Raw genomic sequence first — 26,602 nt, forward strand, 5'->3', positions numbered from 1 at the left:
TTCCAATTTAATCAAGTCACAATTATCAACTTTGGTATTAACATCAGTCAGCAGGCTTTCCGAGCAAGGAGAGAGACATGGTTAGGCCTACCAACGGAAAACGTCTGAAAATGATTATGAAATTCTAAAATATCCTTTCCTAAAATAAATTCCTGCAATTCTACATGACTGGATACATTACAATATGTTCAATACCACACAAATGACCCAAATGAGAAGATACTCTGACATTGACATACTAAGTCCAGCAAAGAGAAAGTCCAGCAAAGAGTGGAGACAGATTGTCGGCCTACAATAAGAGGAAATTACAGTCAAAATGTCCAGTGGCACTCACTTATCCAAGGTCCTGGTGATGTCACTGACAAGCAATGTAACCCACATATATCCACTACGTGCTTCGAAAAAATATCCTGGCACATGAAGGCTACACCTACAGATGGGAAGGACAGACCGCAAATAAATCATTCTGGAAGTGAACCGAATATGATCTCTTTTTTAAATTTTCAGAATTTCTGAACTGCTACGATGCTGTCCTGCAAGACTTGGCGAAGACCAACAACTGAGTGGAAGGCTGGCATCGAACATTTTCGGCAAATCTTGGCGCTAACCACCCCACCGTTGGAAGTTCATCGAGGCATTGCAACAACAGCTGCAGAGGTGAAATGAGAAGGGAGCAGCAACTTGCTGTCATTCCGCCGCCCACTGCAAGCAACAGAAGGAACTGAAGCTACTGGGTTCAGAAGTAGACCATGACTGAACGGCTGGTGTCTTACCTGAAGACTCAAGCTGAAAAAAATTAGCACCTAGCCTTCGTGACACATCCATTTCAACCCTTTCAATGACTCCAAAATCCTTATGAGACCAGAACATTAAGCACATTCTTGGACGATTTGTTCTGAACTTATTTTTACGGCGCTGGATTGTCATGTAGCCTACTCTTATTTTATATATATTTTTGTTATTTAGAAATATATGGTTTTAGGCATAGTTATTATTGCCCCATAATATTTTGTATTTTGCTAAGCGTTTTTGTTGGTAAATGTTTTATAGTGAATGATTGGTGTAAAACCTAGATAAAAAAAATATAGATATATTTTTTTTATCTGGATCATACATTGCAGAAAATAGATATGGGCTATTTCTAGCCTTTATATGACGTATGAACAAATGTATATACAATATTCAGGCCACTACTGAACCAAGTTCTGTAGGCTATGTGCTTCACAGCTTCCCCGGATACTCAACGTTTTGTAGCCTCACAAGGACGAAACAGTAGCGGAGGAAGGAGCTCGCGTTTTCTGCAGTGTTCAAGGTAAAATATTCCACTTTATGGCGGTGCTTCGAGAGAAGGAGCCAACACCCAACAGAAAGAGAGGGCAGGCTTTGAAAAGCAAACATGAGCCTTGAAACTAAAACAGCAAGGACCAGAGTTGGAGAACCTTGATAAAGGGTCTCCACGATGTCTGGTGGCCCAACTGTCAACCTAAGCAGTCATAGTTGTCATTCAAATGCCTTGGTTGTACCTCTTAATGTACTTCTGTATGCGCTGTAGCTCCGCCTCCAGGATGTCTTCCACCATGAGGAATATCTCTTTATCCAGGGTCTCCTCCACCAGGAAGCTGCACACCTCCTCAGAACAGCGCGCCACACATGCTGCCTCCTCCTCCATGGCTAACCTGACACACAGATATTGTTACTGAAAATGACTAATGTCTGGTGGCTATTGCACGTCGGCAAAAACAACAGAGGCTCGACAGTACTGCACAGGTGCATATACACAAGGGAGAGACAGCACCATGAACATGGGGCTTGTGGTGGATATGGAATCAGGAATGTGAGTTGAGTGTAGAAGGGCAGCTCACTGGATCTCGGAGGCGGCAGTCTCCTGGATACACTCGGTCAAGACCTCTTGGCTGATCTCAGAACAGAGAGAGTCACTAAACTGGGCCAGGAAGACTTCGTGCTCCTGCTTTCTCCTGCCAAGGATAAGACAAGGATAATGAGTTGGAAGACATTGGACTAGAAGTTGGATGTGGAGTTACATGTTAACAGGTCAAAACTTTGACTAAGTGATTTGTTAAACTTCTGCTTCCAATGTATGGTTAAGAAAGCGAGAGATTAATAACATAATATTTAGCAGACGCTTTGATCCAAAACGACTTACAGTCACACGTGCATACATTTTGCGCATGGGTTTGCAGCTAGGGTTAGGATTGAGATCAAGGTGTTTCAGAGTCTTTGACCAACCTGGCTTCCTCTATCCTGCGTTTTTCCTCAGCGAGTCTCTCTCGCTCTGCTTGGACCTCGGCTGTGGACACCTCCCAAAGCATCTGCTCCACCACCTCGCTCACCACCGCCTCCATGTGGACACTGCTCGCACTGCAGCGAGACAGAAAAACAAGGCATTGGGTATCAACGTGAAAGGGGATGTTCAATGCTACTCCTGATGTACCACAGTGTATGCAATCTTAAGTCAGTCTTAAACAAACAAAGCAATAATATAGCACTCACCTAAGAGCGGCTGCAGCGTAGACGGCCCCAGCGCTGGCAACCTCCTGCACCACCGCCTCCAGCACCTCCTCTACCACGCACTCCAGTTCTGCCAGGATGTCCTACGGCAGTAGGATGGACAGAAAACATGAGTCATACGTACAGGGGGACACATCTCCTACCCTTCTGCTGACTTTCATATACATCTAGAGGCAGAGCCTAGAGCTATGACCAAAAAGAAAGCAGCAACGACCTAACAACAGTCTTAACCCACTATTTTTTCAATTTAACTAGGCAAGTCAGTTAAGAACAAATTATTATTTACAATGATGGCCTACCCCGGCCAAATCCTAAAGACACTGGGCCAATTGTGCACCGCCCTATGGGACTCCCAATCACGGCCGGATGCGATACAGCCCAGGTTCAACCCAGGGTCTGTAGTGATGCCTCTAGCACGGAGATGCAGTGCCTTGACCACAGCGCCAATCGGGAGCCCATTTGGGAAACACTACCACTAAGGCAAGCTAGCATCAACCCACTAAGGGTTTCTCGCTCTCTCACCTCGTCAGAGTAGATTGGCTCAGGTTTGGGCGGGGGCGAGGGGGGTCTGACAGGCTGGGTCTGGGCAACATCAATGGGCTGGAACAGCTGCTGTTGGAGGTCTGCTGCAGGGTGGACCTGGACAGTGGGCTGGGCGGGCTCTGGTTCCCCTGTCTCATCTGTGCCCTGCAATGGCTGGGCAGGCTCGGTGGCAGTGGCAAGGCCGGGGTACGGTGGTGGAAGATCCCCGAAGAGTCGTGGCTCTGCCAGCAGCATGACAGGTTTGTTCTGCGGCTGGAGCTCAACCTCCGGCTGGGCCTTGACTTCTGGCTTCTGCAGGGTGAAGGCTGGCACTGGGGAGAGTCAAAAAATGTTTTATATTATTTTTAATTATCAGTCAGAATGAGAAAGATTACAACACAGCAGCAATTGTAAAGAACATGGACACCCCTCGTACCTGTGACATTGAATCATTAGCTCAAGACTACCAATACAAACTATTGAACATTTTCACATTTTAAGGGTAGCAACAACGGCAGACAACTCTAGACACCATGACAGGCTAAATAAACAATGTCAGTAAGGGCCGTCTTGAACATCAATCTACGGGCACAGCGGCTCACAAGGCCTGTACAGTTTAGCCATCTTGAACTGCAATGGCTCCCATACCCGTTACAGCCACCGGGCTGCTCCTGAAGAGTGTGGGTTCTGCCAGCGGACCCTCCCCCCAGTACTTGTTGTGGGCGTCGAAGCTGCAGACGGGGGCATGTTGGGGCGGGTTGGGCAGTGGTCCTCCGTTTACCACCTCCCCAATTAGCACAGCCCTCTTGGCCATGATGACATCTGACTTCACTTGGGGTAGGTTCAGGTCTGGCTCCTGCCAGGCCGTGCGGCTCAGTTCCACCAAGCTGTGGGGTCAGGAGGTTAGAGGACATCAGAGAAGGAAGTCTGTTGCTTAATGACAACAATTACCCAGTGAAACATTGAAAAGTGACTATAGTGATTCATCTTTAGATTTTTTTTTTGTATGAATACTTTAAGGGGCAATTACCCGTTGCTACATCCATTGTTGGACTTATAAATTAACAACATGTACACATTGATTCTTGAAGAATATAAGCTTAGTGAGCTTATGTGACCTCATGAGCTTAGTTCCACTGTCATAACCCACCAAAACGCACACCATCAGAAACTCTGCGTTTTATATTGACAGTCAGTGTTTTTTTGCTTCAATAGGAGTGGTCATGGGCATGCAACTATGGTTTCCGTTCACACCAAATACATTAGTGCAACACATTTGGCAGATAATAGCTTCATTTTCTTGAGAAAAGTGAAACGCTATTTGTCAAGCAGCCATACGTACGTAAATTAGCTTACAAAGACAATGAATGGAAGTCCTATTTGTAAAAGGAATGTAGCCAGCTAAATTTCCGTATGTTTTGCTTGAAGTTAATCTTGCATTTTACCAGCTAAAAATACACAGAGAAAAGTTGATACAAAGTCAGAGCCTTCCGTTCGTGAATGTGGGAATGACGACGAGTGGAGAAGAGCAACTGAAGCACAAAATTTGTCTGAAGCAATCAGAAATTACAATAAGCATTTTAAATCTGTGTTTACACCAATGTTTGTAAACAACATAAATGTAAACAAACACTATATGAGGAAGGCCCTTAAAATTGTCAGAGCCACCTTAGTCATTGACTGTTCTCTCTGCTACCGCACGGCAAGCGGTACCGGAGAGCCGAGTCTAGGTCCAAGAGGCTTCTAAACAGCTTCTACCCCCAAGCCATAAGACTCCTCAACTCCTAATCAAATGGCTACCCAGACTATTTGCATTGCCTGCCCCCCCCCCCCCCCCCATTCTCCCCCTCTTTTACACCGCTGCTACTCTCTGTTGTTATCATCTATACATAGTCACTTTAATAACTCTACCTACATGTACATACTACCTCAACTAACCGGTGCTCCCGCACATTGACTCTGTACCGGTGCCCCCTTGTATAATATAGTCTCACTATTGTTATTTTACTGCTGCTCTTTAATTTCTTGTTACTTTTATTTCTTATCCGTAGTTTTTAAAACTGCATTGTTGGTTAGGGGCTCGTAAGTAAGCATTTCACTGTAAGGTTTACAGCTGTTGTATTCGGAGCATGTGACTAATACAATTTCATATGGACTCAAAACATGGTTAAAACTATATATTTTATTTCATGGATGATATACGTTTCAGCATTTTCGCAAAACAGGGGCGCGAAGTACTCTGTTATTGTTTCTACTGCTGATTGCCGCTTCAAAAACATTGTCCCTCTGAGCTCTTTACTGTTGTGAAGATGTTACATTTCAAGCGATACATGGAGGTGCAACCTGAACATCAAATAAGTTTTTGTTTTTGTTTCAAATTTTTGTTTTCTGTATGCTACAGATTTTATTTCTTCTCTCCAGTAAATATGTTGGGTGCATATATTGTATTAGACAGGTACTGGTACTGACCCGCCACTAACGTTGAGGCCGAATTGCTGGATGAAGTCTGTGGCCTCAGCGGCGTCTTCGAACATGAGCATGCGCACCAGATCCTCCAGGGGGAAGATGGTGGACCTCTGAAGGCCCGCTGTGTGGGCGTTATTCAGGGTCCCCAGGGCCTTGCCCCTCACCTACACACACAGGAATGCATACAAACACATAGGCACAAACACACAAATGTCCATCAATTCCCAAGGGACAACCATTTGGGAAGTGACCCTCATTTACTACAGGTTCAACTTCCTACTACTTTTCAAAGCTAACTACAGACCCACTAAAATTCACATGGAGGAGGAATGTTACTAGGGTAGGTGACTTTTATTGCTGACCTGGTTGAAGTATCTGTGCAATAGGCAGCCCGCCAGGTAGGAGGCAGACTTCACCAGCTTGAAGAAGCGTACGAAGTTGTTGCTGTTGAGAGCTGCGAATGCCTGCACGGCAAATTTCACCTCTGGAGAGTTGCGCACCTCATCCCTGAACTGCTGCACCTCACTGTGTGGACCACAACAAAAGAGAGCATACTCTCAGTCAGAGTGGAGGATAAGGGCGGTGTTTGAAACAGTAAAACAAAAACAAGCTTACAGTTCATCAGTAGTATGTTTCCAAATGGAGAATAACTAGGGTAATGTCACAGTCGTAAGAACAAAACAGAAGAAAATGGTCTGTAAAGAAGGGAGACTGGGAGGTAAAACTGGCCAATAAGAGACACTTATTACCTTTTCCGTTACCAAATCTTTTGCTACAGTGTACCCTAATAAACACGACCCAATCGTTGGTGACTGACTCACCGGAGGACGTCCCCAACGTCTAGTTTGAGAAGCACGTTGTACTGGCGAAACTCAGCCTCCTGGGGGCAGTAGACACCCCTGGTGGACAGGTCCTGGTACATCTCCTTCAGGCTCTGCAGGCACTTGGTCATGTTCTCGTTGTTGATCTTGGCGTCGAACGTCATCATGTGCTCCTGGCACAGGTGGTGGGCACAGTGCACATGGAAGCGGGTGCACTTCTCGATCAGCGACACCGTCAGCGGGTCGCACAGGTGCTGCTGGGTGATGTCCTGGGAGGAGAGGAATAGAGTTAGCATAACTCCAACGGACAAAGCCCCTCAGACCACAGCAATGTGTTATGAACACTTTTTCATTAGCTTTTATTTATTTTTTGCTCTCAGCTACTCAGCATTTCTTAGCACTTTCCCATTCCTTTAACTTGCCTAGTTAAATAAAAATACATTATAAATAAAAAAATACAAATTGTGACACCGATAATAAACTATTAAAAAAACAGTACCAGCTAGCTAGCTAGCTAACCAACAGTAGCTGTGTGTACCTTACGGATGCCGCGGGTCCTGTTCCACACAAAGTCGTACCAGTCGCGGTAGTTGTCGTGGCCCTGGTCCATGATCTGGGTGACGAGGTAGTCCATGGTCATGCTGAGCACGGGGAGGGGCCGCAGCTCGTAGGGGAGGGGCTCCTCCTGGTCCGCCGACGACCTGCTGTACTCCTTGATGGCCGCCACGTGGTCCACCTGGACAGGAAGTGGTTACGTCTCATTATAAAATGTATAAACAAGGTTGATATCCTTTAACTGAGACGTTTGGACAGGAGTATATCTCACTCACAATGTCAAGCACTTGGAGTTTGAGGACATATAAATAGCACACATATCAAAATCATCATTATTATGATTATCATATGCCATTAAGTGGAACATTCTATTGATGACAGGGTGGTGTACTTTACACAACAGTAGCACAGGTGCAGTATACTTGCAAAATGTGTGCCTGAGAGAATTTGTGTGACTTGAAACAGGGATAGAAGAAATGGCTTTACCCTATCAGTGTCTGGGACGACCTCAAAGCAACTGAGCTGGTTGCGTGTCTCTCTCATGTAGCGCTCCTTCTCGGGGCACATGTCTGGGCATGTCCCCACAAAGAAAGACAGCTCCAGGTCTGTCCGTTTGGGCCGCCCTGCACATTGAACAACAGAACCAGTCAGCCTCTACAGACCAGATTTTTATTTAATGTTTATTATTATTACTTTCATTTCTTCGTTGTTGTTATGCCAACAGTCAAATAAATCGACATTCAGCTCTTTCTTTCATGTCAACTAATGGCTTCATACAAGAAATGCAGGAAAGTCAATTCAGAAGTGCGTGGCCAGTTCCAGGACTGCATGTCAGACTGACAGCTCTACTATACCTACCAGCTCGCAAGATCTTGTCCCTCTGCTCCAGGAAGCGGTACTTCTCCTCGGCTGTCTCAGCCAGCTGGCCAATCAGGTGGAGGAGGGAGGAGGGCACAGGGCGCTCAGAGCTCTGGCCCTCGGAGCTGCTGTCCTGCTGGGGCTCGCTTTCAAACTGCAGGGACTTGGCTATGGACGGCTTCTTCACTGGGGAGCTGAGAAGCAAAGTGTCTTTTTTTATATCGGACTTCACATCCTGATGTGTTTAGAGATTAACTCTAGTCACCCACGGCTAGCTAACACCCACAGTTATCCCCCAGTTAATAAGCCTTGAAAGTATCTATTATCTTTACAGTATAAGTCGTATGTTTCCACAAGCATTTCGGGTTATAAAAGCACTTCACAGAAACAGGAAGTCTGGCCCAGCTAGCTGTGAGGGGGAGCCAAGGTTACCTCCTGCTGAGGTTGACAGTGCTGCTGAGGGCAGGGGCTCTGGGGAGTGGCTTCCTCAGTGGAGAGGAGGACTGGAAGCCCCCCAGACTGGTGTCTGAAACCTGGTTGTCCCTGTCCCTTTCTTCCTCCTCTCCCTCTGGGGCTCGAACGCCTTTCTTCCCCGGGCCTGACACAAACACATAAGGAGCAATACAAACGAGCGCGCACACACACAATCAATTTCTAAAGACAGAATGGCTTCAATCAAGGTGCATGGAAATACAGGGGCAGCTGATCAAGAGCTTGACAGTGGGCTACTTGTCTGTCAGATGATTTCCCTTAGATAAGCCTATTAATTGCATACTTAACTAGTAACAGTAATTTGGTCTGCAAAATAGGAGGATGCGGCCACAAGGACTTACTGTGTTTCTTCCTCTGCCAGAAGATAACAATTTCCTGTCTGTGCAGCATTTTACCCTTCTTCTTTGCCTTTGCTGCTGATGCCTGAAAGGTATCACAGACGTTTGAAAACAAACAAAAAAATATTCTCAGTTAAATTCGGCACAATCATATAACATGTAACGGAACTGAGAATCCCCAAAAGCATGTCAAGTCGCTTCTGTTGTCTGTAGAGTGGTACTCACGTGGTCTTGGAAGTGGACGATAGCCAGGTTCTTATGGGGTCGGCAGTAGACCCGGCAGACTTTCCCGAAGCGGCCAAAGTGCTTTTCTATGACGTTCTTTTTGTTGAGGCTGAGTGGAATGCTCTTGCACTGGAGGATGGTGGCGTCGTTGGGGGACATGCCCCCCAGGCTGTCCGTGCTCTCGCTGCGCTGCCTTCTCCTAGCTGGGGTCTTGGTCTCAGCGTCTGGGTCGGGGGCTTCCACCGAACCTGGAGGAAAAGGTGAGAAGAAAATCAGCATGACAAAATCTGTGATACAAATTAAACATTTTGTTGGTAAATTTTGGTTCACAGCAAGTAATAGTGTTTTACTTAATTTTCAAGATGAGGACTTACCAGTCACCTCTGCTTTCTCCAGAACCTCTCTGGTGGGGGCCTGAGCACTGGGAGGAGTAGCGGGTCTGAGACTGATCGGAGCTTGTGTGTCTGCTCTCTCCCCCTCCCCCCATCCTGGAGGCTGCTGCTCCTCCTTCACGGGGTCCCTCCTCACTGAGTTGGCTGTGGATTTCATAATGCCACTCATTGCCCTGGAGAAGAGTCCACCCACGGGGCCGCGGGAGGACCTCAGGAGAGGCCGTTTGGAGGGGTGTCTGGGTAAGTCAGCTCTGGCTTCAGCTTGGGCGTCCTCTGATTGGGCAGGCTTCCTTGAAGTGGCTTTGGGACTCACTGGCTCCTCCTTCCGCTTAGTTCCTTTTCCAAGTCTCCCCAACATGGTCACTTCCCTGGTGCTCTCATCGCCAACTTTCTCCTCGGCTTGGGCCTCGGTTTTGAGGTCTCCGAATGTAGAAGTCTGGCCGAAGCCGACTCCTCCAAACAGGGACATCGGGGGCGCGGGCTGGGACTGGAGGACTTTGGTAGAGAAGCTGAAGGAGGAGGGGCTGCTGGGGACCGGAGCTGGTTGGGGGGCAGCGGTGCTGGAGCTGGAGTTAGTGCTGGAGAGAGCGGATGGCTGGGAGAATGTGAACTGCAGGCTCCTTCCGGAGCCTATGCTGAGAGGGTCTTTCTGGGCCAGGCTGGTAGTGGCAATGGAAGCGGAGATGGAGGGGGCCACCGCCGGCTGGGAGAAGCTGAAGCCAAGCGGGCCACTCTTGGCTCCGGTCAGGAGAGAGAAGCCTGAGCTGGCTGGTCCACTGCTGTCCTTGGTGCTGAAAGAGGGCTGGGTGGTGGTGGTGCCACCGAAGGGCTGCTCGGATGCAGAGGCGGGCTGGGGGTTAGCCGGCTCTGGGCTGGCACTGAAGATGGGCTTAAACAGCACCTCGTTGGACGGCTTGAAGCTGAATTCTGACGTGCTGAAGCCTCCACTCTGGACAACACTCTGAGTTGTAGCAAAGGAGGTGGTCGTAGCGCTGGGTGGCGACTGGCCAAAGGGCGACTGGCCAAAACTCAAAGGCTGTGCCGACCCTGCGGTGGTGGTAGTGGTGGGGCCAGAGGAAGCTTGGGAGATCCCAGAGGAGAGGCCGAATGCCGGGGCCTGCTGCTGCCCGTATGCAGGTGGCTGCCCAAAGGCAGCGCTCTGTCCAAAAGCAGGCATCTGTCCAAACCCAGAACTCTGAATCTGTCCGGTGGCCTGAACATACGATGGCGGGGGAGCACCACTAAACCCAGAGCTACCCTGCCCCAATGAGGACTGACCAAAGGCTGGAGGCTGACTTATTGAAGAGAATGTCGAGGTCTGCCCTGACGCCTGACCTAGTCCTCCACTTTGCCCAAAAACAGAGTCTTGTCCAAGTGAAGGCGTCTGCCCAAATGCCGGAGACTGACCAAAGACTGAAGGCTGACTGAAGGCAGACGGTTGCCCGAATGTTGCAGTTTGCCTAAATGCTACATTCTGTGGAGGGTTGGTGGAACCCTCCTGTCTGAAGGCCTGGAACATGCCACCAGTCTTGTTAGTGTTGCTGGGGGCCTGGAAAGCTCCTCCCTGCTGTCTGCCAAACAGACTATTGGGATTCATGGTGGAAATGTCAGAATAGTCTCAATTGTACTCAAGGGCAGTCACTTATTCACTTGAACTCACATAAGCCGTTCTAGAGTCCAGGTTGCTGCAAGGCATGTTGAGGAAAGTGTGTGTTCCTCCATTTGAAGTGTCTTCAGTGAAGCATCATTGAGCCTGAAAACAAGCAAAGTAAACATTAGCATGTTGATGTTATATAGCTAACTTAACATGTTTTCTAACGTGGTTTATGGAAACGTATTCATGTTATCTAAAAAAAAAAAAAGACTAATTATGTACACGTAATTCAGCTTCAAAGACTACGTAAACACTTTAATGGCGTACTTTACATGTAACTAGCTAGTTAGTTAACATGTTGTGACTTGGAAAAGGTTAGCTAGCTAACGTTAGTTACATCATGTAAACCTAGCTAGCTAACGTTTAGTTTGTTAGCGCGCTAGCGAATTTACAAGACGTGCTACTTGAAAATGAAGGACATGTCTTTAATAACGCTAAAACGTTCGGTTGCTTTTTATAACACAGACGGACTTTACCTTTATATTGTTTCAAACAAGATAGCTAGTGACCTACTTTTTCAGTATTCCCCTATGCTCATCAATTTGAATAGAAACTTGCTGACATCCGGTTCCGGTCCAACCTATTTAGGCTCCCAGATTCTACATTCCACCCCGGGAAGGATCCGCAAGAGAAGAATGCTAGCTGAAATGTTCATCGTTTGTTTGTTTGAAGCAATAGGATATTTTGTCATATAATAATATATTAGATTTGTATCATTATATCAGCTCTAGAAGACCTTGTTGTAGAATAGTACATATTTGTATTCATAATCTAAAATAAGAATGCCTTCAACAACTGGAACGACTGAGTCACCTTGATTGAACCAACGAGCATTCGCCGGCTAACAACACGCTAGTTACCTAGGATACCTGTTTCTTGTATGTAGACATTCGTAATATTTACGACTACTTGATAAAAACTATTTCCTTCAGAGTTTTTGTAACATTAGTGACTGGCGTTTTCAAATGGGTGTAGTTCTACGGAATCTTCAGAACGTGGTGCCGTTGCGACGCGCGAGGCTACGGAAGGACGTGGAGACGTTGAGGCACATATTGGGCATCCAAAAATTTGATTTGGGAGTCATTTGCGTGGACAACCGCAAAATTCAACGCATCAATAACATTTATAGGAAAAAAAATATGCCCACTGATGTCCTCTCATTTCCATTCTATGAGGTTGGTATCTAAGTTGCCTTCCCAGCATTCATCTGCCCCTGTCAAGAGGTCTGGGATTTCATGGCACGGGTGTTAATGCACCACAGGTTCAAGATGCAGTGGTGGGATGGTCTCTGGCCTCTGGAAGTGTTACCCTGTTCGCTATGTGAACATTTGGAAATTGAATTTAGGTAAAGAAACGGTGATCAATGTTTGTTTTGTTTTTAAAGGAGCTGAGGCCTGGGAAGCTGCCTTGCCCCATTTACAGAGATGAACTGAACCTTGGAGACATTTTCTTGGGGGTTGAATACCTGATGAAACAGTGCCAGCAGCAGTCTCAGGATCTTCATGGAATTCTCACAGTGAGCAAGCTACTAGTAAAACAGCCACACAATGCATGCACAACATTTATTTTATTTAACTAGGCAAGTCAGTTAAGAACAAATATTTATTTACAATGACAACCTACAACACAGTAATATCATGCAACAGACATTAAGTCACATTTTCAATTGAAGCCAGGGACTTTTTGGTGGGAGCTTAAGAGTGAGGTGGGGTGGTCCACCTTGCCTTTTAGAATGGTGAAATACTGCGTGATAAACGGTTTGTCCTGTGACTATCGTGTGATAACCATTCACATGCAAAAGTATAACGTTTCTAGTGAAATTACTTGCCAGCACACTAAATATGGTTATGGGTCCCAAGATTGACAGACAATTGTTTTTATTACACTAAACACTAGTAGTTGCATTAGTGCTTGTTCATTTGACCTTTTTTTGTCCCCCTTCTCCTTGCTCAGTCAGTCACTGCTCATGGAATCTGTCATTTGTTGGGTTACAGACATGAAACTGAGGAGGAGTGGAAAGAGGTATGGATGATAAAAGTGCAATGGCTAGGTCCCACTTTTTAATGAAATATTTCCTTTTAACAGTTGTATATCTGTGCTCCCAGATGCTGCAGAAGGAGAGCTACATACTTAATGAGTTCAACAGATTCACTGGCAGACAGCTGGTGCCTCTGACCAAGAAATGTAGCCAAGACGGGTGACCACCAAGAAGAACCACCTGCAATGGAAGGCCTTTGAAACGAATGGACTTATTAGCTTTGGATGGATTTGGAAACTTGCAAAGACAACTCCTTGATCATGAATAAACTGCCCATTTCCAAGTGATAGCTACAGACCGCGTCAGCCTTCATGTGATTGCTGAGCTTTTACCTATGGAGCTAGACACTACTCTTTTTTTACAATCAAACTGCTCTACCCATGACTTGACATTGATGACAATTAAAAACATCCAAAACCATTGTTTAAATTCATTTTTATTTTAAAATGTGATGTAGGAAGTCAAATACTGGAGCCTGAACTACAACAAAAAAAACTCCACTCTGCTACTCCTTTGCCTTCCACATCAGACACGCTTGTCAACCTAAAACATGTTCATTTTCACTTAATGCAAGCAGGAGACCAGTAAATAGCTAGCCAAACCCTAGTCTTAGCAAAAAGTAGTCTAAAAGATGTGAGTACTGGCCTGGTCAGGTGTGATGAGACATCCGAGCTGGCCATTATTAACAGACCTCTCTAAAATAAATAGTTACATCTTATGGCCTTATTAAAAGCAAAGCCTATGCAGGATAGCTTACGCATGTAATACATGTTTCTGCATTGTCAGCGGTTTGAAGGAACACATTCTAAACAAAGTGGTTGTGCATTTCTCAAAGTAAAGCGCTTTAGAAAAAGAAACTACCGGTTCTGTACTGGGAGGCACTAGGGAACCCCTAGGAGCGTAAGCTTCTAAAAAAAAAAAAGCAAGCTACTTTATTAATGTTTAGTTTGTCAAGGTGATAAAACATGAATAAAACGGCAACAAACAGTCCATATGTAAATCATTGCAAGAAATTGAAAAAAAAAACATCCTCAACTCTAGAACAGAATACAAACATAAGCAGTATTGGCAAATCTATGCCACAAAATAAATATTGCACCACATGTATCCGATGCATATAGAAGAAAGTACTAACCTTAAATTAGCTTTAATTCCAGCACAGAAGAATAAATCTTGGTTTTCGATAGATTATTAGAAATTGAGTCAACCATACAATCCATCTGACACTTTCTATCAAAGTTCTTAAATGCATGATAGTTAATATCATACGAGTGCCAAGAAACTATTTTACAAGTTATTCAACAAATCATAGAAAAGAAACAAAGTTTGGGGGCTAATCTCTCTCAGGCTTGAATAAACAAAGAACATAGTCAACTCCTATATTTTGAGTGTACTGCATGTCTCATTTCTGAGTAGACCTGGAGAGAAGAATGTGGGCTGTATGTGTGCTGATGTCTTGCGCCTGACAGAAGCTACCTTGGTCTGTTGTGTTTTGTTTTTAAAAAAGGGACAAAGTGCCTGAAGAGGGCAAAATGTGGACGGCAATCAGTAGTACTGGAGAAGGGTTCTCTTTAACCCAACACAACTGATGGGGAACAGCTCTATGCAGTTGGAGTGTGTTGGTTGGTGTGATTAATTGATGATAGACTGGTGGCTCAGAGGGGCTGCAGGACGGTCCTCCCTGCCTCTGAGGCTCCTCCACTGGCCCCGGTTCTCTCCAGCTCAGAAAGCTCCTCAAAAACATCCCTGAGGAGAGGAGGGAACAAACACAGCAGTCAGTCAAGGCATCCACACCCATCATAGTGGGTTCCAGTGTATATGATACACACAACACCAAGTTAGGCAACATCTCCTACAATAAGTGAATGTACAACTTCATTTGTTTTAATCTCCTTTATTGGTATTAAACCCCCCCAGCATTCTTTGAGATAGTAGACTTTAATTTCCCCCCTTAATTTTTTTTGACAAAAGAAGAGCTTTGAACAAATTGCTTTTCTAATTGCATGGGGGGGGGGGGGGGTTTGTTCCAGCTTCTGCTCAGTTGCCAATTGTTGTTGGCAGCCATGCTTACTGGAGCTGGGTCTCGCTCAGCCGCCACTGGATTGTACTCAGAAACTGGTGTAGTGCATAGTGACAGGAGGCTGGTTGTTAACTCCTTATTATAAACTGGGCTGTTCGAGCCCTGAATGCTGATTGGCTGACAACCGTGGTATATCAGACTGTATACCACGGGTATATGACAAGACATTCATTTTTGCTGCTCTAATTACATTGGTAGCCAGTTTATAATAGCAATAAGGGGTTTGTGGTATATGGCCAATATACCAGGCTATGGGCTGTATCCAGGCACTCTGCGTTACGCATAAGAACAATATACCACACCCCCCAGTGCCTTATTGCCTAAGCATAAGAAAACAGGGTTTTAGTATTCAGTAGGGGATACTGTTGCAAAGTTATTGCAACTGAAAACAAATCTATGTTCTTATTGGACAAGTTCAGGACACGTTTCACTGCATTTTCTCCACTGAACACAACCCCGCCCTCCATCTGAAGCTGGAATAGGGACCTTGATGGAAGAGATAAGAGGGACACTCACTTGTGCATGTAGAAGAAGATGTATCCGCTGCGGTCGCGGTCCCTCTGCACCATGGCCTCCTGTGTGCGCGACACGTCCAGGTCGTTGTAGGTCAGCCACGACTGCTTCTTCATGTCGTAGATGTCGCTGATGTAATGGCCTGAGGGTCGGGCGATTGAATTATTGGTTAATATTAGACTACAAGAATCCAGTGTTTGGGGTTCTCATGGTATCGTAATCATATATGTTGCCTCAGCTCACACAACCTTACATTTTCATGCTTTATGTTGTTTCACGAATGAGTGATAATCTGTGGCTCCTGCTACACCGTAGTGTGTTTTGAGATGCGCAGAAATCCGTTGCTACCAAAAAATATGAATGATATTCATGCTTCAATATTCATTCAACTTGACCACATTTTTTGGGTCCCACAAATAACGGTGCATCTCGTAACACAGCCATATATCTTAGCAGACTGTGGTTTATAGGGAGGGCAGTGCTTACCAGAGGAGGAGCTGCTCCCGATGTGACTGACTACACTGATCAGCCGGAAGGAATTGGTCAGATCTCCACTCTGGGAACAAGAAAGGAAGAGGTGTTCAAGCCAGGACGTTTCACTCCATTTCAAAACGTTTCTCCTTACTTAATGTCAGACACCCAGAACTAAAATGTTGTGTAATTGCATCAGAAGCTCGATTAAGTTCTGGGGGCGGCGGGGGGGACATATACACACACACACACATTAGAAAAGATACTAACAAGAATAGCCATTTCTCGACCCCCTAAACAGAAACTCTCTGCCAGTTTCAGGCAAATCTATGGGCCAAATGTCCCATTTAGAGATTCGAAAGATGCGAGCACCTGCGAAATCGTGATTTGTCCAAATCAGTGACAAAAAAAAAAAAATGCGTACCAGAACAAAGTTGCTCGTTAGTCGTCACATCTCAGTCTCTAGTAAGACACTACTACCATTTATGTTATGTGTCTGTCTACGAGAGTTTACTCCCTACTGAAGTGGACCCTGGTGAAGGCTGGTTAGTGTGGGAGATGAGGAAAAGTAGGGAGGCTCTGTACCTCAGCGTTCCTCTTCAGGTCCCCAGCCTCTGCTTCACTGTACTCCATGTCCAGCACCTCTTCGTTCCCAGAATCCTCGTCTGAACACAGCAGCTCCGGCAACGAGTTGTTGAACTCTGGGAGGGAGAAACCAGAGCAGAGCAGATCAAGACACGTGAAAACCACTGAAATGCGCAACCCAGGGGTTGGAACCAGTTCAGGGAACCAAAAAATAACGACATTTTCAGAGGAAGTGAAACGGAACCGGGAACAAAAGGGATCTCTCGTGTTCTGGAACAAAACCGTTATTTTCATATCTTGCCTTCGGCTTACTAACATTCTTTTTAGTTACCAAAATATTCATAATGTCTAGAATATAATTTGGTAATTTTGTGAAGTTATAATGATAGTAACAGCCTAAACACATTCCAATTCACATCATGATGTTCAGAGCTTCAAGCCAAGGGATGGGCAACTGCCGGCATGCGGCCCGCAGGCCCCCTTTTGGAGGCCCTCGGATCAAATTCAACTCAACTTACTGTTTGTTGCAAGTTAGAATAGTAGAATACACAAGGTGCAATTTAGAAATGTGGTTGTGAATCAGCAGTTTCTCTATTGTTATGTCCGTCACTGATAGTCAATTAGCCCATGTCAACTAAATGTTTTCAGATTGGTAAATTAGATTGCTGGCCGCTAAACTAAACTTGTTATCACGGTCAAATTATCGGCCAGGGCCCCCCCCCCATTGATTTTGTTAGTCTCACTCAGATACCATATTAAAACTGCAAATATTTCTCTCTACACTATGACAAAATGTATAAAATTGCACAAAATGAACTCTAAAAGTTAAGTCTCTCCGATGTCAAGAGGTGGGCCACTAAAATGTTTTGCCCGCAGTGTGTGTTTGTGTGTGTGGGGGCAACTACAGCCCCTCATGAGTCCAGAGTGTGTGGCCCCCACCCCTATCAAAGTTGCCCCTGACCCCTGACCTATATGAACTGCTACTTTTTTTTATTTATTGGTTTGAACCGATTCAGAACGTATTTTCTGGTTGGAACACCGGAACTGATTCCAACCCCTGGTGTAAACACACACACTAAATTTTGTTTGTGATGCTGAGTATATGCTTAAAAAAGGGGTACCAGTGTCTATGCTGTACCTTGCAGGCTGAGCTCTGTGGCTCTCTTGAGGTCGTCGTCCTCCCTCATCTCTTGGGCTTCCTGTAGGACATACCACAAATTGAAAATGTCACTGGAATGTATTGCGATGGTGCAACAAGGCAGCATTGCTGGATACAGGGTCAAATGGACACCTAGTTGACATTATATAAAGTTGGTGGGTCAGAGCTTAAAACCCATTTTGGGTATTCACCAAAACATGCAGAGGGAAGATTAGCCTACATTACAAAAACATTGGTGAACCACAGACACCAGGTTTATCCAACAGTAAAAAGGGTAGAGCTGTATCGGTCTCTCTATGTAATGGCCTAGTGTGTGTTGGGAGTCTTACATGCTCTTGCAGGCTCTGGGCCAGGGCTTGCTGCAGCTCCTGCTCTTCCCGCTCCTGCTCCAGGCTAAACTGCTGCACCCAGTCCAGCTCCCCCTGCACCCCCTCAGGTGTCTGGTTTTCCTTGTTTTCGTCCATGGTCAGGTCCAGGGAGTCCAGCGCATCTACACACACAGATACACTCTGTTGCGCAAGGGTCTTCATGACTCAAGGAAATTACAATTTCACAAATTTCATAATGGACATCTAGTAACTACAGAGAGTTGTTTTGGTGTGTTATCTGTTTAAGCCTACTTCGCTCCAGGTTGGGGTGTGTGTGTGTCGTGGTTACCTGCAGACGGTTTGCTGTCCGTCTCCAGCAGGTCTGGGTGGTAGTTTGGCTCCTGGGTGTCAGGGTCGGCGTCCCCGAAGCCCGTGTCGGGGCTGCTGGTTGGCTCGTCCTCAGGGGCAGGGCAGGAGAGACCAGTGTCTTGACAACTCATCTCTAGCACTACCGCCAGCATCGCCTCATCGTTGATGTCTGACGCGTCTGTGTGTTGGACGCCTCGCTGGACAAAAACACACAACCAGAGCCCACCATGTCACACCGGACCTAAACCAACAGTATTCTTTCAACCTGTCCCTGCATGTGTCAGTGGTTAAGTTGTAGTAACTCATTTCTCCCGAGTCCCCCTACCTCCTCTGCTTTGTCGTCAGGCAGACAGTCGCTGAGGCGTCGCTTGCGGCTCACCGCCTTCCGGCTCAGCTCCTCCTCGCTGTCAGAGTCCACCAGGATACTGCTGGAGCTGCCCCCTGCCTTCAGAGACACTTTCCTGGGGGAAGGAAATAAAGACAGTGGTTAGAAGATCCAAACATTTACACCAGTCGTTTTCAACCTGTGGACCAGAGGTATTGCAGGTGGTCCAACATTTTTTCATTTATTTTTAGAATCTAATTTTGTCATTTATAATTACTTTACACAATGCAAATTGTAATAACAATGTATTTTATTTAAACGAGGCAAGTCTTACATTTTTATTTACAATGACAGCCTACCAAAAGGCAAAAGGCCTCCTGCGCAACACTACATAAAGAGAGAACTAAGACAAACACAGCATGGTTGCAACAAAACATGGTACAAACATTATTGGGCACAGACAACAGCACAAAGGGCAAGAAGGTAGAGACAACAACACATTACTCAAAGCAGCCACAACTGTCAGTAAGAGTGTCCATGATTGAATCTTTGAATGAAGAGATTGAGATAAAACTGTCCAGTTTGAGTGTTTGTTGCAGCTCGTTCCAGTCACTAGCTGCAGTGAACTGAAAAGATGAGCGATTCAGGGACGTGTGTGTTTTGGGGACCTTTAACAGAACGTGACTGGCAGAACGGGTGTTGTATATTTTTGTATTTTTTATTTATCCATTATTTTACCAGGTAAGTTGACTGAGAACACATTCTCATTTGCAGCAACGACCTGGGGAATAGTTACAGGGGAGAGGAGGGGGATGAATGAGCCAATTGTAAACTGGGGATTATTAGGTGACCGTGATGGTTTGATGGCCAGATTGGGAATTTAGCCGATATAGTATATGAAGGATGAGGGCTGCAGTAGAGCTCTCAAATACGGGGGAGTGAGGCCGAAGAGGGTTTTATAAATAACCATCAACCAGTGGGTCTTGTGACGGGTATACAGAGATGACCAGTTTACAGAGGAGTATAGAGTGCAGTGATGTGTCCTATAAGGACCATTGGTGGCAAATCTGATGGCCGAATGGTAAAGAACATCTAGCCGCTCGAGAGAACCCTTACCTGCCAATCTTTAAATTATGTCTCTACAATCTAGCATGGGTAGGATGGTCATCTGAATCAGGGTTAGTTTGGCAGCTGGGGTTGAAAGAGGAGCGATTACGAAACCAAGTCTAGATTTAACTTTAGCCTGCAGCTTTGATATGTGCTGAGAGAAGGACTTTGCACTGTCTAGCCATACTCCCAAGTACTTGTATGAGGTGACTACCTCAAGCGCTAAACCCTCAGAGGTAGTAATCACCCCTGTGGGGAGAGGGGCATTCTTCTTACCAAACCACATGACCTTTGTTTTGGAGGTGTTCAGAAATAGGTTAATGGTAGAGAAAGCTTGTTGGAGAGCATTTAGCACAAAATCTGGGGAGGGGCCAGCTGAGTCAAAAGACTATCACCTGCATATAAATGGTTGAGAGAGCTTCCTACTGCCTGAGCTATGTTGTTGATGTAAATTGGAAAAAAGCGTGGGGCCTAGGATTGAGCCTTGGGGTAGTCCCTTGGTGATAGGCAGTGGCTGAGAAAGCAGATGTTCTGACTTTATACACTGCACTCTTTGGAGGAAGTTAGCAAACCAGGCCAAAGACCCCTCAGAGACACCAATACTCCTTAGCCGGCCCACAAGAATGGAATGGTCTACCGTAGTAAAAACTTTGGCCAAGTCAATAAAAATAGCAGCACAACATTGCTTAGAGTCAAACAATGGTGACATCATTGATGACCTTTAAGGTTGTAGTGACAAATCCATAACCTGAGCGGAAACCAGATTGCATACCAGAGAGAATAGTATAGACAAGAAAGTCAGTCAGTTGATTATTTATAATTTTCCCCAACACTTTTGATAAACAGGGCAAAATATAAATAGGTCTGTAGCAGTTAGGATCTGCTTTGTCTCACCCTTTAACTTCTTTGGGATAGGGGGCAGCATTTTCACTTTTGGATGAATAGCATGCCCAGAGTAAACTGCCTCCTACTCAGTCCCAGATGCTAATATATGCATATTATTATTAGAATTGGATAGGAAACACTCTGAAGTTTCTAAAACTGTTTGAATGATGTCTGAGTATAACAGAACTCATATGGCAGGCAAAAATCTGAGAAAAAAATCCAAACAGGAAGTGGGAAATCTGAGGTTTGTAGTTTTTGAACTCAGCCCCTATCAAATACACAGTGGGATATTAGTCATTTTGCACTTCCTAAGGCTTCCACTAGATGTCAACAATCTTTAGAACGTTGTTTCAGGCTTCTACTGTGAAGGGGGGCCAGATGAGAGCTGTTTTGACTAAGGGGTCTGGCAGCAGCCTCGTTCTCAGTCACGCACATTTCACATGAGGTAGCTCTCGTTCCATTGCTTTTCTACAGACAATGGAATTCTCCGGTTGGAACATTATTCAACATTTATGATAAAAACATCCTAAAGATTGACTCTATACTTAGTTTGACATGTTTCTACGACCTGTAATATAACTTTTTGAACTTTTCGTCCGACTGGACCTGAACGCGTGTTTGGATTTGTTTACCAAACGCCCTAACAAAAGAAGCTATTTGGACATAATTGATGGACTTTATGGAACAAATCAAACATTTATTGTCGAACTGGGATTCCTGGGAGTGCATTCTGCTGAAGATCAAAGGTAAGTGAATATTTATAATGCTATTTCTGACTAATGTTGACGGCGCAACATGGCAGATATTTCTTTTGGCTGTTTTGGGCTCTGAGCGCTGTACTCAGATTATGCTTTTTCAGTAAAGGTTATAAAAAATCTGACACAGCGGTTGCATTAAGAAGTTTTATCTATATTTCCATGTATAACACATGTATTTTCATCAACATTTATAATGAGTATTTCTGTAAATTCATGTGGCTCTCTGCAAAATCACTGCATGTTTTGGAACTATTGAACGTAACACGCCAATGTAAAATGAGAGTTTTGGATATAAATATGAAATTTACCGAACAAAACATACATGTATTGTGTAACATGAAGTCCTATGAGTGTCAAAAGGTTAGTGATTAATTTTATCTCTATTTGTGCTTGTTGTGACTCCTCTCTTTGGCTAGAAAAATGGTTGGGTTTTTCTGTGACTTAACATAATTGTTTGGTGTGCTTTCGCTGTAAAGCATTTTTGAAATCAGACACTGTGGCACATATCTTTAAAATGGTGCGTAATACTTGTATGTTTGAGAAATTTGATTTATGAGAATTCTGTTGATTTGTATTTGGTGCCCTGCAATTTCATTCGCTGTCCGCTTGTGGAACCCCGTTCCCAGACAGGTTAAATAAAGGACGAACCGTGGCTGCCTTCCAAGCAATGGGAACCTCCCCAGAAAGGAGAGACAGGTTAAAAATATCGGAGATAGGCTTGGCGATGATAGGGGCAGCAACCTTAAAGAAGAAAAGGTCTAAACCATCTGACCCAGATGTTTTTTTTTGGGTCAAGTTTAAGGAGCTCCTGTAGCACCTCGGACCCAGCAACTGCCTGCAGGGAGAAACTTTGTAGCGGGGCATGGGAAAAAGAGGGAGAAGCATCAGGGATAGTTGCATTAGAAGGCGGGGGAGATGAGGAAATGTTGGCCGGGCAAGGAGGCATGGCTAAGTCAAACAGGGATCCTGACTTAATGAAGTGGTGATTAAAGAGCTCAGCCATGTGCTTCTTGTCAGTAACAACCACATCATCAACATTAAGGGACATGGACAGCTGTGAGTAGGAAGGCTTATTCTCCAGGTCTTTAACCATTTTCCAGAACTTTTGGGGTTAGACCCACAGAGAGAACTGCTCCTTAAAAGTAACTAACTTTGGCCTTCCGGGTAGCCTGAGTGCACTTATTTCTCATTTGCCTGAACGAGAGCCAGTCAGCCTGAGTATGCATGTGCCGAGCCTTTCACCAAATGCAATTCTTGAGGTGGAGTATCTCTGCAAGATCACGGTCGAACCAGGGGCTGAACCTGTTTTTATTTCTCACGTCTGTTAACAATACCACTGAAAATATCAAAAAAGAAGGTCCAAACTTCTTCGACAGAGATGTGAGAATCAAGCTGATTCTACACCGTTTTACAATAATAATACAACTATTAATAATAAGTTACATTTACTGATAAAATGAACTCCGCCAAGATACTTTGTTAAATTGCGCCATTCCTGGAATGTGGTCCTCAAGAGTTTGCCGGTGATTTGGTAGTCTCTGGAATGGAAAAGTTTGGGAACCGCTAATCTACACAATGTTCACATCAAAGAAACAAGAGACCTACTGTAAACATGATTGGTGTCCATGGGGTGGAAGTGATACCATAGTGTTAGAGAACGGTTAAATGAGTGGCTTACCAAAGTAGTGAGGAGGAGTTCACCAACTGGGAGGCCTTCAGTGTTCGTGCCCTGAACAAAAAAACAGGGTGTGGTAAGGTCATTTAATTTCTGCAGAGCACATTAGAGTAGGATTGTATTGCATTGACAGGCAGAGTGGTCTTTCAATAATCCCTTTGGCGAGATGTGCTATTGAGATCAAAGAACAGATCTGTGTGTAGCCACGTGTGCACATTTGTTTCTATTCCTTGCCGATTAGTGAGTTACGTGCACATTTTCGGTCAGCAAACAGGTTTTGTACAGACCAACCCTGGAAAAATCATGGGTGTGTGCATCAACTGCATGTGTGCTAGATGAGAGAGGGAGACATTACAGCAGGTAAGGCTACAAAATAATGACAGACCAACTAGTTAGCCAATTCAACACCTATTTTGTAGCCTGGATAGTTCTCGGTAGTTAACTATTATCATGTATTAATGTAATTGTCATGTCCAATGTCCTAAAAACTTCACCACCATAACTACAAATGGCGACACGCAGTTGATCAACGGGTGCGTTAATAAATCAATGCTTACTCCGGCTGTAAAAGTCTGACACCATTGAAAAGCTGGGATTCCCCTCTGTTCAACATTGGGCATGTCACTCTGACAACTTTAAAATATATTCTTAGATAATCCTAATTAAGAATTTAGTAATGTCTCCCATGCTGTCAATAGATCTCCCCTGAAAGGATGTTATCGATAAACAGCTACCTTGCTTTGAAGTAGGCTACTTTAGCCATTTGATTTTTAAAAAATATGGCAAGACCTGAAACTGGTTGTCTAGCAATGTTCAACAACCAATTTGACAGAGCTTGAATTTTTTTAAAGAATAATGGGCAAATGTTGACAATACAGTGTGGAAAGCTCTTAGAGACTTACCCAGAAAGACTCACAGCTGTAATTGCTGCCAAACGTGCTTCTACAAAGTATTGACTCAGGGGGTGTGAATACGTATAGAAATGAGATATCTGTATTTCATTTTCAATAAATTTGCAAACATTTCTAAAAACATGTTTTCATGGGGTATTGAGTATAGATTGGTGAGGAAAATAATCCATTTAGAATTCAGGTTGTAACAATGTAGAATAAGTCAAGGGATATGAATACTTTCTGAACGCACTGTAACAGGCCTAATAACACATTTTATTTTGTAAAGTGGTGCCCTGCATCATACAACAATTTTCCATTACCTTTTTGGTCCAAAGTGTTAAACACCCCAAAAATTGTGGAGTACAAAAATTAATATCCGGCCTTGGTAAAATTGTATAATTATGCAACAAATGTTAGATCATTTTCACTGTGGGGTGTGTTTCTTACATGGTTCCATGTGCGCTCCAGCCCAGGCTGAGGGGGGGCTGCGTAGTGTCTGTGCAGTGGGACAGCAGTGTGAGATAGCGGGGAATCATCACCTGCTGGCCCAGCTTACTGTTTAGGGACAGCTGGGCGTTGAAGCTGTAGCGCTTCAGGTGCAAGATAAGAACTCTGCATGGGGGGGGAAACAACAGAAAGGAATGAATTTAGGGTTCTGGTGAACCTCATACCACTTCTCATTCACTTTAACACCAGATCACTGTTGTAGACACACGGGCATACCTGGGGAGTCGGCTGAATTTATGTGTCACTGTCGCCGCTTTCCTGCTGCACTTTTCACAAGAATACTCGATTTCCTCCATCTGGAACACACATCAACACACATTCAACTCATCTACTTCCTATTAGGCTGTGGATACTAGGTTAACTGTTTCATTGCATTTAGTGCGGGGGGGGGGGGGGGGGGGGGTCAAACCTGTTTGCCTCTAGGGCCGCATTCGTTCTTCAACGAGGTCCGGAGAGCCACACTGAAAACATATTACATTTCCTTGGCGTCAAAGTTTGCTAAAAAAAAAATCATCCTCTATCCTTAATTTTGGGAATTTGATGCTCCCCGACTGTCTAGCTTTCATTTCAGTGATTATTAGTAAGCTGGACAGTCAAGAAACAGTGACTGTAGCTCCATTATTTCTTCAGTTTCAATTTGGTTTTAGTCATTTTTTAAGTATATTGAGTATGTCCCTCCCACCCAATTTTTTTTGTTTGGTTTTTAATATAAAAGTTGGTCACCCATGCTTTAGTGAGTTGATATTAGGGCTGTTACGGTGACCGTATTACTGCCACACCGGTGGTCACGAGTCATGAGTAATTAGGTAATTAGGAGTCTCCAAGCGCTGATGCTGCTGATGGTCATTAGTAGCCTAACAAACTTGCTAACTGCCTGGTACTCAGCACTCTACTGTCCCTCTAATCACTCTGACATCAATGCAAATGTTATCAAATCTAATCAAACACTTCATGAGAGCCCATGTTGTGCAACATTTCTATAGGCTATGCAATTGCGTGAGAAAGAAGAGTGATGGCCTCTACTTAAGAGGATCCCATCAGCTTTCTATAGGCTAGGCCTTCTATATCTATATCTCAACTTAATTAATATTAAGCACATTGCTCGTCTTTACAACAGAAGTATAGCCTACCTGGCTGGCATGAAAATGAACCACGGGAAAAGCATCCTCCATTTGCTATTTAAGTGCATACAGTAGATGTATTTTTCCCACTGCCCATTTTGAGACAGGTGCATGATAATGGTCCATCCTAAATCAAATTTCACATTTGAGTCAAATTTCACATTTGATTTAGTATATGTAAAGACAAGATTAAATCAAGAATAGTCTGATAGGTGACAAAATTAGCCGATCACTTGTGAATGATATATTATCACTTGTGAACGATGCCCAGCGTGTGTGCAATAAGGCTTTTTATACCTCATGTAGTATACCTCATGTAGCCTAGCCCATAGGCCTATACGTTTTCATAAGGTTTGTATCACAACTAGTGACCAAATAACTTCTTAAAATGAAGCACATTAATCCGCTTTACAAGGGGTGTAGAGCCTAACTGGCAACATAAGCAGCCCGCCAGTTTCAAGTTTGAGGAAGATAATTTACCATAAAAGTGTACCTTTATAATAAAAGCATTACATGCATAATCACATTTGCGGTCACTTTTGATAAATGGTGTTTTCCCGCTAATGGAACATTTGCGCTTATAGACTACTGCCGTGTGCACATTGCTGCGCTTATAATTTGAAGAAATAGAAATAGTTTATCAACATTTGAAGCTAAACATTCTGTTCTGTCGCATCAGCCTCATTGCGTAAAAAATGTTTGTTATGCTAGTGGTTGTATTAATTTGGCATCCCACAAGTGTTCCAGACAGACTATGTTGGGAATATTTATTTCTTGCACAGAAAATAATAGGTCAACCTTTGTACTATAAGGGATAGTAGATTGACATCGGCAAGTGCTTCTGCGGTTTGTTAGGCCTACTCATCTTGTTGGCTGACAAAGTAAATGTAGACAGTTTTTCCAATATCTTTAATATGCACCTCAGAATTGTATAAAGACACGTGCAGTTGCATCCC

At 44.4% G+C, this 26,602-nt stretch overlaps 3 protein-coding genes across 5 annotated transcripts in view; 1 reads left to right on the forward strand and 2 right to left on the reverse strand.

The window, feature by feature from the left end:
- The window catches only part of mcm3ap (minichromosome maintenance complex component 3 associated protein), a 26,301-nt gene extending 14,853 nt beyond the window's left edge, over positions 1–11,448 (reverse strand). The window contains exons 1-17 of one of the 2 annotated variants that reach the window (XM_021579226.3): positions 11,366–11,448; positions 9,181–10,951; positions 8,807–9,054; positions 8,585–8,666; positions 8,184–8,349; positions 7,752–7,945; positions 7,380–7,516; positions 6,877–7,074; positions 6,339–6,607; positions 5,880–6,042; positions 5,521–5,681; positions 3,700–3,938; positions 3,052–3,383; positions 2,512–2,612; positions 2,248–2,379; positions 1,863–1,976; positions 1,524–1,676 (exon numbers count right to left, since the gene is read on the reverse strand). In XM_021579226.3, the coding sequence (XP_021434901.3) occupies positions 1,524–1,676; positions 1,863–1,976; positions 2,248–2,379; positions 2,512–2,612; positions 3,052–3,383; positions 3,700–3,938; positions 5,521–5,681; positions 5,880–6,042; positions 6,339–6,607; positions 6,877–7,074; positions 7,380–7,516; positions 7,752–7,945; positions 8,184–8,349; positions 8,585–8,666; positions 8,807–9,054; positions 9,181–10,795 (4,304 nt within the window). In that variant the 5' untranslated portion in view covers positions 10,796–10,951; positions 11,366–11,448. Of the gene's footprint in view, positions 1–1,523; positions 1,677–1,862; positions 1,977–2,247; positions 2,380–2,511; positions 2,613–3,051; positions 3,384–3,699; positions 3,939–5,520; positions 5,682–5,879; positions 6,043–6,338; positions 6,608–6,876; positions 7,075–7,379; positions 7,517–7,751; positions 7,946–8,183; positions 8,350–8,584; positions 8,667–8,806; positions 9,055–9,180; positions 10,952–11,328 lie in introns of both variants that reach the window. The other variant, XM_021579225.3, reaches the window with a different exon arrangement.
- On the forward strand, positions 11,412–13,310 carry LOC110501566 (ybeY metalloendoribonuclease). Of its 2 annotated transcripts, XM_090215717.1 has the most exons (5): positions 11,483–11,730; positions 11,828–12,027; positions 12,237–12,368; positions 12,806–12,874; positions 12,958–13,310. In XM_090215717.1, the coding sequence occupies exons 2-5, from the start codon at positions 11,992–11,994 to the stop codon at positions 13,051–13,053; spliced, it is 333 nt and encodes a 110-aa protein (XP_090071843.1). In that variant the 5' UTR covers positions 11,483–11,730; positions 11,828–11,991; the 3' UTR covers positions 13,054–13,310. The 2 variants fall into 2 exon arrangements, with proteins under 2 accessions (XP_021434903.1, XP_090071843.1); XM_021579228.3 differs by having other exon boundaries at positions 11,412–12,027.
- Positions 13,309–26,602, reverse strand: part of LOC110501567 (ubiquitin carboxyl-terminal hydrolase 37) — a 30,487-nt gene continuing 17,193 nt past the window's right edge. The window contains exons 14-24 of the mRNA XM_036958934.2: positions 24,742–24,821; positions 24,466–24,630; positions 23,129–23,179; positions 18,701–18,836; positions 18,356–18,572; positions 18,028–18,188; positions 17,678–17,738; positions 16,540–16,655; positions 15,970–16,039; positions 15,487–15,625; positions 13,309–14,636 (exon numbers count right to left, since the gene is read on the reverse strand). Coding sequence (XP_036814829.2) covers positions 14,546–14,636; positions 15,487–15,625; positions 15,970–16,039; positions 16,540–16,655; positions 17,678–17,738; positions 18,028–18,188; positions 18,356–18,572; positions 18,701–18,836; positions 23,129–23,179; positions 24,466–24,630; positions 24,742–24,821 — 1,287 coding nt within the window. The 3' untranslated portion in view covers positions 13,309–14,545. The remainder of the gene's footprint in view (positions 14,637–15,486; positions 15,626–15,969; positions 16,040–16,539; positions 16,656–17,677; positions 17,739–18,027; positions 18,189–18,355; positions 18,573–18,700; positions 18,837–23,128; positions 23,180–24,465; positions 24,631–24,741; positions 24,822–26,602) is intronic.

The sequence above is a fragment of the Oncorhynchus mykiss genome, chromosome 22 (assembly GCF_057628025.1).
Source record: "Oncorhynchus mykiss isolate SJ-2025 chromosome 22, ASM5762802v1, whole genome shotgun sequence".
Classification (NCBI taxonomy): domain Eukaryota; kingdom Metazoa; phylum Chordata; class Actinopteri; order Salmoniformes; family Salmonidae; genus Oncorhynchus; species Oncorhynchus mykiss.